The 12,896-nt window shown below is 39.1% G+C and overlaps 1 protein-coding gene across 1 annotated transcript; it reads left to right on the top strand.

Moving 5' to 3' along the window:
• Window positions 1-9,957: 9,957 nt before the first annotated feature.
• LOC100928104 (promethin) lies at window positions 9,958-10,917 on the top strand. Its single transcript, XM_012544129.3, is given in 1 exon segment — window positions 9,958-10,917. A coding segment is annotated over 1 exon segment (483 nt). The 5' UTR covers window positions 9,958-10,099; the 3' UTR covers window positions 10,583-10,917.
• The last annotated feature ends 1,979 nt before the right edge of the window (window positions 10,918-12,896 follow it).

Raw genomic sequence — 12,896 nt, 5'->3', positions numbered from 1 at the left:
CTTAGCTCCCAGGAGGGAGTTTATTGGAGCCGGAGGATCGGAAGCCCCATTTAGAGAAGTCAGAATGAAGGGGGTTGGAGTGAGATTGTTTTGATGGGATGAAGAATCCCTCAAGGGAACATTAGTTCTTTTTACTTCCATAGTCTTATTTTATGATCTTCTCTATCTTTCTAGTTCTATAGTTTAGGTGCATTTACATTATGGTGAAGACAAGCCATAGGAATGGGAAGGAGATTAAGTATTTTATTCAATCTCATAGATCCAAATGGGACCCTTGAGAACATCTATTCCAATTCCTTCACTGAAAAAAAAAAGTATTGATGTCTTTTATTTTTATATCAGTCATTTCTGCACATAATTACCCCCCCCCCCCAATTGAATACTCTTTTTAACAAAAGGAGTTAAGCAAAAGTAACTGGGAGGCAGCTAGCTAGTCTGGTTGAAAGGGTGATTCTGGAATTAAAGGCCCCAAGTTCAATTCCTGACTTTGCCATTTACTCTTTGAACTTTCTTCAAATATAAAATCATGAGGTTGGACTAGATGACCTTTCCAATTCTAAATTACGGTAGGTCTGACCTATTCCTGGTGGGCAACAATTTTTTCTTTGTGGTTCTTACCTCTCTGACGGGAGATACATTTCCTTATCTGTTGTTCTCTAGAATATTTGTTGGTGTTTTTTTTTTTTTTTTTTAAGTTTTGTTCATGTGTTTTGTTTTTATATTACAGACATTTACAGATTACTCCTACTTAATAAGAGATCTCTAGTAACAAAATCAAACTAATTTTATCTAAAGTGCATTTAGGGAGAGCTAGATGGTGCAGTAGATATAGCATCATGCTGAAGTCCAAAGGACCTGAGTTCAAATGTGGCCCCAGACACTTAACACTAGCTGTGTGACTCCAGACAAATCACTTAACCAAAATTGCCTCACAATTTTTTTTAAAAAAGAAGATAATGAATGCATGTGGCATTTCATATCTGTAGCATCTTTCCTACCTCTCTTTTCAAAAATTAACACATTTATTTTCTTACTCTTCCATCACTAACCCCAATGGGAAAAATAAAGAAAAGAAAACCCAAATTTCTTATATTAATACATAGCCAAGCAAAACCAATTCCCTTAATAGTTGTATTCATATACACATAAATGGAAAATAGCATGTGTCATTATTGGTATTCTTTGTAATTATGGTCATTGTATTAATACAGTAATAATACAGTGTATCAATATACATTGTAGCAATCACGATTTTTATGACTTTCAAGGTTGCTTGTTTTTATAATGTCATTGTTACTGTATAAATTGTTCTCTTTTTTCTGTTCATTCTATTCTCCATTAGTTTATAAAAGTTTCAAAATTATTTATTTTTATAATGTTGGTGTTCATGTATATGGCATAAATTGCTTTTCTTGTTCTGTATCAGAATATACTAGTGTCTTGGTGACACAAAAATCTTAGCTATTGGGTAAGGACTTGCTATTTGACAAAAATGCTAGGAAAATTGAACGGCATTATGGAAGAAATTAGAGTTAGACCAATATCTCACCCCTTATACAAAAATAAGCTCCAAATACAATCTAAGTATAAAAGATTGCATGATAAGCAAATTAGAGAAATATGAAAAACATTACTTATCAGATCTATGGACAGGTGTAAAGTTCATGACCAAACAAGGAATAAGTAGATAAAGAGGATTAATTTTAATTACATAAGATTAAAATTTTTTTTTCCACAAATATAATAAAGCTAAGATTAAAAGGGAAACAACTTACTGGGGGAAATATTTGTAGCAAGTTTCTCTTATAAATATTTTGTATCTAATATTTTTGTATCTAATAAGTACTGATTTAAATTTATAAGAAAAAGTGCCATTCTCCAGTTGATAAATGGTTTAAGTATGTGAACAGGCACTTCTCAAGGGAAGAAACTTAGTTTATCTATAAATATTTGGGAAAAAATGCTCTAAATTCCTAACAATTAAAAAATATAACAATGTAATTCTGATATTCCATCTTATAACCATCAGAATAGAAAAGATAAAAAAGAAAATGACAAATGTTGAAAGGGCTGTGAAAAAATAGGCACATTGATGAACTGCTGGTGAACTTGTGAATGGGTTTGTAACTATTGCAGAAAGTAATTTAGAATTATATGCAAAAAGTACTAAACAGTACATGCCCTTTGACCAAACTATACCATTGTTAAGTCTGTATTTATGTACAGAACTATTTACAGCAACTCTATTTGTGGTGGCAAGAAAGTAGAAACTAAAGGAATATCCATCAATAGAGGAATAATTAAATAAGTTGTGGTATATGAATGTGATGAAATACTATTTGCTATAAAAAAATAAGGGAATAGATGATTTCCAAAAGACATGGAAAAACTCATCTGAACAGATGGCAGAATGAAGTAAGCAAAACCATTATTAATTTCTTAGTTGTTTTAGAGCTCTGGCTCCTTTTAGAATTATTTTTTCATTTTTATTATAATAGTTACATATATTGTTCTTGGGCTTCTTAATTTTGCTTTTCACAAATTCATTCCAATCCTCCTATATTCCTCATATTTTTCACCTTTTACTGTACTGTAATATTCTATTATATTCTTATTCTCCCATTTAATGGGCATCTCCTTTGTTTACAATTCTTTGTACCACAGAAAGTGCTACAAGGAATATTATAGTTCAATCTTCCTCAGCTTATAGATGCGGAAATTAAGGCCAAGAGAGGGAAAGTGAGTTATTCAAGTATATATAGGTAAAAAAGTGGCAATAAGAGTTATAATAAAAGTTAACACACCCTTCCTCAATACCCCCACCATAAAAAGCTACCCTTTTTATAGTACTTTTAGATTTGCAAAACATTTTAAAAATATCTCATTTGATCTTTACCACAATCCTGGGGAGTAGATATTACTAATATCTTTATCTCCATTTTAAAATGAGGAAAGTGAGGCAGACAGTGACTCGCCGAAGTCCATATAGCTAGGAAGTATCTGAGACTGGATTTCAACTCAGATCTCTTCTGATTCCAGGTTTAGCGCTCTATCTTTTGTGCTATCTATCTTAATTATCTTAGACTTCATATTCTACTCCCAAATCTATCCCTTTCCCCACTTCTTAGTGTTTTTGTCATATGCGTTCACTAGTACAAGTACAGTACTATTACCCATATTTCGATGGTCCAGCCACATTGGTCTACCTCATGTAAACTTCATCATCCATCCCCATTTCTTTGCTGTCTGATTCCCTTCCTCACCATGGCCTTTTGGAATCCCTGAGCTCCTGTCAGGGTAATCTCAAATACTCCCTTTCGCAAGAGCTCCTTCCTAGCCCCGTCTTCCCTTCCTCACCTGCTAGTGCCTTCTCCTCCAAAGCTACAGTGCCTTTATTATGTATCTCGTATGAAACCACTCATGCTTGTCTTCCTCATGTGAATTTCAGCCTCCCGGAGAATCAATGATAATATATTAAGACCCAGTGGAAATCTGAAGGGCTGGGGAAGCAATAGACCTAGTCCAGTCCAGGAAAGGTACATTGGGGGCTTCCAAATCAGCTGGCCCTGTTTTTCTCTCCCTTCTGCCTCTGGGTTCCCAGTTTAATGATTAACAATATGGCAGGTTGGCGCCACCTGGGGGACTTGAGAGAGAATGTCCTCTTAGCTCCGGGTCCCAGGAGTTGCCTGAAGGACCCATTCCCTTTCCTGGAGAAAGTGAGTGTAGGGAGAGAGTAGTTGTCTTTTAAGTCCTGAAGGCCTCAATCTAATGGGGAAGATAGGCTTGGAGAACTGACTGAGGTTAAAGAGGCAAACACTTCAGTCCGGCTATGTTGGCCCTGGGGCTGGGCTCGGCACAGAGACTTTACTTAGTGGGTTTTGTGGTTAACTATTTAAAAAAAAGTAGTGCTTCCTGAAAGAGGAGGCCCCCAGCCATGAACTGAGAGAGAAGGGAGATTGTGGTTTTTCCACGGGGTTGTTACTATCCCAAGCTCTTCTATTTATTTGGCTTGAAGTTTGAGGAACTTGCTAGTTTTCTTCCTCCTCCTTCTAACCCAACAGATGTAGCTGGACTCTTAGATAGATGTTGGGATATGGGAGCCACTTGCCAGTGGCTGCTGGAGGTCTAACTCAGACCTGGAGAATAGATCTCTTCATGTGAGAGGATGACGATGATACAAGGAGACTGAGAAGCAGCTGCGTTGTCTGACCTCTCTCCTCTTCCCTCTGCCTCCAGTTTATCTCATTCCCAGTCCACAAGCAAAACCTGTGTCAGCAAAGGCTGCCCTGCAACCCCTTCCGATGTTCTGATCTGGAGGATCTCAGAGAACTGACCTGCCCCTTCACTTAGGCATGGCCTTTAACGCTTAGAGCTTGTTGCCTCATATTGATTGTTACAGACCAAGCCAGCCTTGATCATCTGCCCCTGTGTGGTAGGAACTTAAGGGATCTCTGCCAAAAAAAAAAAAAAAAAAAAAATCTTTTTCCTTCTTCCCCATAAAGAAAAAAAGAATCCATCATTTTAAAAGTTTTATTTGGATTTAAAGCTTTTTATTTTCGAAATATATGCATAGTTTTCAATATTAATCTTAGCAAAACCTTGTGTTCCAATTTTTTTCTCTCTCCCTTCTCCCCATCCCCTCCCTTAGATGGCAAGTAATCCAATATATGTTAAATATATGCAATTTTTCTATATATATTTCCATAATTATGTTGCAGAAGAAAAATCAGATCAAAAAGAAAAAAAATGAGAAAGAATACAAAAAGCAAGCAAACAACAAAAAAGTGAAAATATTATGTTGTGATCTACACTCAGTCCCAGCCTCTCTCTGGGTGCAGATGGCTCTCTTCGTCACAAGTCCAAAAAATCTACCATTAAAACTACTTTCCCCTAGGATTGAACATTGCCCTTAGTCAGGGCGATGCCTTTTAAAATATAAATGTCACCGGGATTATAGAATTTAGAGTTGGAAGAAATTTTAAGAATCACCTACTCTAATCCTCCAAAAAATGGAAAAATTGGCATATGGAGAGGGGAAAGGACTTCTTCACTGTCTCCTTTGTAGGAGATTCAAAATTTAAACTCAGGTCCTTTGACTTCAAATCTGGTCTTTCAGCTCCCTACTGTCTCAAGGTAAGTGAGTTTATATGAACCAAGTTGTTGTTATTGTTGTTATTGTTTGTCCTTCCTTCTCTAAGATGATCATGCCATCAGGGAGTCAGTGCCATGACATACAAGCAAAATGGATTTAAGTGAGGCAGGACTGTGCAAGGTCACTTGCTTCACTTTCCCTTCCAGAGCTATCTGGGTCTCATAGCAAGATACAGAGCAGGATGACTGGAGATGGCCATGGGTGTAATGGAAGACCTTGGCCCTTCTGAGCAAAGGTCTTTAACAGATCTGTTTTATTGAGGCAACACCCATTCAGTGATCAAGGCTAGGTAGGAAAGAAATAAGGCAACATTTAACTTGAAAAGATCAAAAGCAAATGTTCTTTTCTTATGACTCAAATGACCATGAACCAGACAAGATGGCACTGGAAGAGGGGTCACAAAGAATATAGAAAGAACAAAGAAGGGGAGAAGGAATTTTTGGATTTCAAGATATCGTTATTATAGGACATAGGTTTCTCTCTCTCCCTCCCTCCTTCTCCCCCCGCCTCTCTCTCTCTTTCCTTCCTTCCTTCCTTCCTTCCTTCCTTCCTTCCTTCCTTCCTTCCTTCCTTCCTTCCTTCCTTCTTCTTCTTTTTCTTTCTTTTTAAAAATATATTTTATTTTCCTCCAATTACATATTTAAACAATTTTAATTTTTTTAAAGTTTTGAGTTTTAAATTCTATTCCTCCCTTCCTCCCTCCTCTATCCCTTCCCTGAGATGGTAAGCAATCAGAAATGGGTTATACATGTGGAGTTATATAAAACATTTCCATCCTAGTTATTTTGTACATGAAAGCAAGCAAGCAAAAAATAGCATTCTTCAGTCTGTTCAAACCATATCAGTTATTTCTTTGGAAGCGGATAATATGCTTCATCATTTGTCTTTTGGGATTGTCTTGGATCATTGTATTGCTGAGAATGGCCAAGTCATTTACAATCCTTCATCAAATAGTATTGCTGTTATGGTATATGACATTCTCCTAATTCTGTTCACTTCACTATGCATCCATTCATGTTAGTCTTTCCAATTTTTTCAGAAATCATCCTGCTTATCATTTCTTTACAGCACAATAATATTCCATTACAATCATATACCACAGCTTGTGTAGCCATTCCCCAATTGATGATAGGCATCCCTTTGATTTCTATTTCTTAGCCACCACAAATATTTTTGTGGTGTATATATAAACATAAATATAAATATTTTTGTAAAAATAGGTGGGGCATCTCTTTCTCCTTCAAATGAAATAATTCCTGAAGAAGAGAGATAATAATGGGTCCCTCTGCCTGATGAGATCATTGCCATTTTTTCTGTCACCCAAGTTCACAGCCTTGGAGTCATCTTAGACGCTTTTCTTTCTTTCATTCATATATCCAATCAGTTGCCAAGTATTGTGATACTACCCCTCCAATGTCTCCTTTCACATAGCCACCACCTTAGTTGAGACACTAATTACTTCTAGCCTAAACTATTGCCTTAGACATCTAATTGGTTTCTTGAATTTCAAGCCTCTCCTTTCTTCCATGCAATCTCCACACAACTGCTACAGTGATTTTCTTTAAGTTCAGGTTTGAGCATGTCACTCCCTCACAAAAGTTCTAATGAGTCCTTATTGGGTCTAAGATCAAATGCAATATCTCTGTTTGATATTTTGAAGGTTTCTCATCCTGGTTTGAAGGTATCAACAATTCTAGGCTTATCATATATTAAATCTTCACTTCATCAAGTCTGGAATCTAGTCAAACAGGCTTTCTTGCCATTCCTCATATACAATATTCCATTTCTTGCTCCTATTCCCTTTGCACAAGCTAAAATGGTCTTCATCATCACCTATTTCTTAATTCTCCCCAAAGATTAACTTAACAATTCCCTCTACATAAGGCTTTTCCTGATATCCTTAGCTGTTAGTTTCTCTCTCCAAAAATTTCCTTGTATTTATTTTATATATTCTTATAATTGCTTTGTATATGATTATATGTGCACATGTGGCTCTCCCATATAAATTGTAAGGTCCTTGAAAGCAAGGGCCATTTCATTTTTTGTCTGTATACCTGGAACAGTCCCTGACATATAATAAATATTTATTGATTGGTGAAAATAAAGCGAGGGGAGGCAGGTTGGTGGTACAATGGATAGAGCACCAGCCCTCAAATTATGAGGACTTGAGTTCAAATTCGATCTCAATCACTAATCAACTGTGGTTGTGGGCAAGTCACTTAATCCCAGCTTCCTAAAGAAAAAGAAAATGAAGGTGAATGTTGAAAACTATCTTCGCATATATTTGGAAAAAGAAAATACCACTAAAAAGAAAAGAAAATGGTTCACCTTTTTTTTTTTTTTTTCTTTCTCGGTTTTTCCTTTTGGTTCTGATTTTTCTCTCCCAACATAATTCATATGGAAATATGTACAAAGGTAAATGTACAGGTATAACCTGAAAATAAACAAATAAAAGACAAATAAGAAAAAAAAAAATGGAGCCAGAGGATACAACCTTGATTCTTCCTTTCTGGAAGACTTTTGATCTTGACCACCTCTCCTCTGACCTCTTCTTTATAGACTTTTTCAAGATTCAGGATATTTAAGATTGCCAAGAATCTTCTGGAAGGTTTTATGAGTGTCCCAAAAACGTTGGTAAGGTCTCATTGGTATGGGTGGAGTAAGACATGTGGAACTGGTAAAGATTGGGTCTCCCAGAACCAGATTTATTATATCAGATTAAGGACATTTCCTTATCTTCAGCCAGAAATCCTATAGGCAGTGCATTGATTGTGTGTAGATAGGCATGGATGTTGGTAACAATAACATTTTTCTAATTGTGGTCAGCAACACAGAACAGGAGACTATAAAGGGAGTCCAACTGCCCCCCCCTTTTTTTTTCCTGTGGTAATTGGAGTTAAATGACTTGCCCAGGGTCATACAGCTAGTAAATGTTAAGTGTCTGAGGCTAGATTTGAACTCTGGTCCTCTTGACTTCAGGGCATGTGTTCTATCCACTGCATCACCTAGCTGCCCCTCAACTCCCATATTTTTTAAATAGTATTTTATTTTTTCAAATACATGAAATGATAGTTTTCAACATTCCCTTTTGTAAAACCTTGTGTTCCAAATTTTTCTCCCTCCCCACCTCCCAAAATAGCAAGCAATATGATAAAGGTTAAACATCCACAATTCTTCTAAATATATTTCTATATTTGTTATGCTGTGCCAGAAAAATCTGATCAAATGGGAAAAATATGACAAAGAAAAAAAGAAAATTAACAAACAACAGCAAAAATAAAGGTGAAAATACTATATTTTGATCCACGTTTAGTCTCCATAGTTCTTTCTCTGGTCACAGATGGTACTTCTTCTGGTCCACCCTTCTACATCCCATTCTCCCCTGTCTTCTCCAGCAAATTATTCTCATTTTCACCCACACTTTCTTTCTTGTCTACAAACTTGCCCTATGTCCTGACTACTTTTCTGTCACCTACAAACGTGCTCATGTCTCTCTCCTCCTTAAAAAGTCCTCCTTAGGGGCAGTTAGATGGTGCAGTGGATAGAGCACCAGCCCTGAAGTCAGGAGGACCTGAGTTCAAATATGATGTCAGACACTTAACACTTCCTAGCTGTGTGACCTTGGACAAGTCACTTAACCCCAATTCTCTCAGAGGAAAATAAAAAGAAGAATCTTAAGGAATCATCTTAATGTTTCTGGCTAGAAGTGGGGGCCCCACTCCACTTTGGGAAGAGGGAACACTGAGCTCAGAAGTGGGAGAACCTTTATATTTGCTAGTGTGGTGCAGCCCCTCCCTTCAGAGAACAGATTGGTCCATTTCTTCTGGGTTACAGTCTTTCTATAAACATGTTCCCCTTCCCTCATCGTACATCCCATGTTCAAAAATGGCGGAAAATTCCTCCCGTGAGATGTGTTGTTTAATATTCAATTAGCTATTAAGCCGGGCAGTAGTGATTTGGTCAAGTCAGGTCATCCATACCAACTAGGTTGGACTGGATTGGCTATTATCTTAAGTTTGTGGTTTTCTCACAAAACCATAAAGCTTTTTCTGATTGACTAAATCCACCAGTACCTTCCAAGCCCCCCCCAGTTCCTTGTTTGCTCAAGGTTTCTATTGATCACCAATTGTTCTGTGGAATCTTTACCTTCCTTAACCTCTCATATTCTGAAAACCTTTTAGTCAGCGATATCCCCTCTCCCACATTCTCTTAAAGCTTACGACACTGTGGAAACCCAACTTTTCAGCATTTCTCACACTTAATTACCAGCTGTGTAGACCTGTGCAAATCACTTAATCTCTATTGCTTCCCAATAATGCCCCACTGCCCTTAACTTTCTGGAAATGGACATTCAGAGCCAATATCAGCCATTGGTACCTTTCCTCCAAAGAGGGGGAAATGTCTTTGATCCGATGTAATCATTTTTATGAGAGGAGACTTGGGTCAGCCTATAGAACATTTTATGGTAAGGAGAGACTATCAGTAATCTTGGCTGAAGATACTAACCCCATGGCAGTGTTGCAACACTGGGAAGTGCCTTCTCTCTCTTTGTGGCCCTATCGGAAACCTAGTGTTTTCCTGCTCCCTAACTTTCGGAGCTTTTTGGGAACCAGAGGCCCTGAGCCAAATCTGAGGTTTGGGAAAGCGGAAACATTAGTATTTGAGGCTGTAAGAAGAGAGAGGTATAATAGGGGGCTCTGGTTCTTCTTCTTTGGAAAGTTCCCATTCTCACCCCGTCCCCAGTTCAGCTGCCTCAGCTTTGAGCTCTAGATTAGAATGTTGTTGGGGTGACAGTTTGGCCCCTTGGAGAAGGATAGACTGAGGCAGTATTGACTTTGGGATTCAAGAAGGAACAAGACAAGAAGTAAACAGAGACATGTGAAATACAGAGTTGGTTTATTCTGTTTACCACCTCGGTGAGAAAGCTTGAACAGAGAAGAAAGCAAGATGGTGAAAATGGAGACCTCCAGTACGTCCAAAGATTTGCAGGAGCTTCAGAGGAAGCTAGTTTAATTGATCAATTCCATCCAGAGCAACTCTAAGGTGATTGCCTTTATGAACTCTCCAGTTGGTCAATACCTAGATAAACGTCCCTTTGTTGCCTTAACCTTGCTGATGTTCATTATGGTATCTTCCATTCCTGTTGGATTCTTCCTGTTGCTTGTGGTCTTGATGTCTCTGGCACCCTGTGTTGGAGTTATATTAGTGGAAGGATTCGTTATATCTGTGGGCAGCCTCACCTTGCTCTGTGTACTGTGTGGCTTGGGTTTCGTGTCCCTGGCCATATCTGGAACACTCAGTGTGTGCTACGTGGTGCTCTCGAACCTCACCAACTATTGGTTCTCTTTCAGCACGCTAAAGCATCAGCAAATCCTTGGAAACAAGTGCCCAGTGACCGTCCAAAATCCCGACTCTACAAGACATAACTGAAACCAAGACTTTATTTTAAAGGCTTTAGGGGTCATATTGTGTTTACGACATTGGATTATGGCTTTTTTTCAGGGTGCAGGACTAATAGGATTAGTAGGTGATCACCACCATAGAAATATTCTTTAGTATTTTCAGGTTGATTGTTGAAGGATCTCTGGGACAACAGGCTGCTGGCGGATTCACATGGTCCCTTCATGTTGCTGACACAGCTACAGTCAGGAAGGCTTTATCAAGGGGCCATACCCACAAGAGCAGTACCAGAAAGTCTTGAAAATGACACAATTCCCTCCTTTTCCCCATCCTTCTTCCAAAGTAAAAAAAAAAAAAAAATCTCCCAAACAGGGAGGCTGCTAGTATTTTGAAAAATCCCAAATCTAAGCCTTAAAATATACTCCTAGGGGCCTGACTTGTAAAGATGTAGGACTTTATTCAAAGCATATTGGCTACTTATTGTGTCTTCTTCCATTTGGAGTCTGGGGATGAAGAGAAAAACACTTTAAGCCTTAATTGCTTTTATCAGAATAATAATATGGAGGTACTTTAGCAGCCACTTGTTCAAGACTGAAATTCTCTTATTGGAATTTATTGTTAAAGATATTTGACTATAAGGACTACACTCCAAATGTGTACTGTTAATCTTTTTTAATGGTTTAAAAAAGTATTTGTGCATTAATTTGGGTGGGATATTGTTTAAAGAGTTTGCTCTGTTAGTCTGTTTCCTGGAAAATGTATGTAAAAGGACTTATGTTAGCACTTCTGTTCCTGTGGGATGCATTATTTGCCATGTCACTTTATTAAACTAAATTCTATTTATTTACAAACCCCCCCCAAAAAAAAAAAATTGGGAAGTGCTGGAGATCAGAACTATGGGAGCTAAACAAAGAGGAAAATGGATGACCCAAAAAACATCCTCTTGAAGAAACTTTTTAAATCTGTGGAGCTGTAGGGGAAGACAGATCTTGTTCAGCATAACTTCCTATTGCTTTCTGAGTTGCCATCCTCCCAGCTCCTCTTTCCCTGTAGCCTGTCCTCACACCACCTCATCCCCACCCCCTTTTTAATCATCCACATTCTTTCACTGGAACTTGCCCGGCCTGTTACCATTTCCTTTTTTAGGGTGTTTTGAAATTGGCAGTTTTTTGTTGTTGTTGATACTGTCCGTCTAAGCCTTGGGCATAAATGCACTGGACTCTCTCTAATCTTCCAATCTAGAATCTAAAAGCTTTTTTCTTTACCTATAGAAAAACTTCTAAACACTCAGAGAATGAGCTGCCTTGGGAAGGCACATGTTCCCATTTCTACACTGGACATATTCAAGCTAAGGCTGAATGCTTATTTGTTAGGGATTTTGCAGGGGGAACTTCTAGTTCATTACAAACGAGACTGGATAAATTCTGGGGGTTTTTTTTGCTTGTTTATTTGATCCTGTGATTCTCTGGGTCCCCCTCCCCATTGCTTTTCAGCCCTGACCTCCATATCCAAAGAAAGGTAAACCATCAGCATAATGTTTTGCAAATTCTTAGCATCTAGTCTTGAGGTTACTGAGGAAAGGGATTTATTCAATGTCACACCGTGTCTAGACTAGACCCCAGCTCCTAAGCCAGAACAATTTCCTTGGCTCCACTCTGTCTCCTACCTCCCCCCAAGAAGAATTCAATCCTCTCCATCAGGTTTTCGCAGCCGTGACAAGGCCAGGCTCCCGGGGGATGCGCTTGGTGGAGAGATGCTGCCCTGGACACTCATCTCTGAATCCCGAGGACTTTCTCTCCCCGCTCTCTCTGGAGGGGAAGGTTTGGGTGTGAGTGTGGGCCCTCTGTAGCTTTCTCTCCTTCCGTTAGGCAATAATATATCCATTAAAGGAGATGAGCTTGGTCAGGAGCCTGGAAGGGTGACGGTGGGGAGGGTGGAGAGGAAAGGAAGCCGTGAGACCCACCAGGGGGTGGCGCCAAAGACCTCGCTATGGAGAAGGATGGAGGGTAGGGTGGGGCCCCGCAACGGAGGCTGGAAGCCCGCTGGACCCGGGCGGAGGAGTCCGGGGAAAGCCAGGGAGACAGCCGGAGCGTCCGGACTGGGACTGGGGATGGGCTGCGCTTCCCACGCCGCCCGGGGCAATCCTGGTCATTTTCTAGAAACCGAAGCCCAGAGGGAAGGGCCTTGTCCGGCGGCAGGGCTGGGGATCTGACCCACTTAACTCCCTACATTCAGGAATTTTGTCTTTGTTCCTTTTCACCGGGGCTGCCCCTTCTCTGAGAGGAAAGACAACAGTAGCTAGCCTTCACTAGCTCTTTAAGGTTTACAGAGTACTTTGTACAAA

This window comes from Sarcophilus harrisii, chromosome 1 (assembly GCF_902635505.1).
Source record: "Sarcophilus harrisii chromosome 1, mSarHar1.11, whole genome shotgun sequence".
NCBI classification, from domain to species: domain Eukaryota; kingdom Metazoa; phylum Chordata; class Mammalia; order Dasyuromorphia; family Dasyuridae; genus Sarcophilus; species Sarcophilus harrisii.
This window is presented reverse-complemented; position numbering and strand designations above follow the sequence as displayed.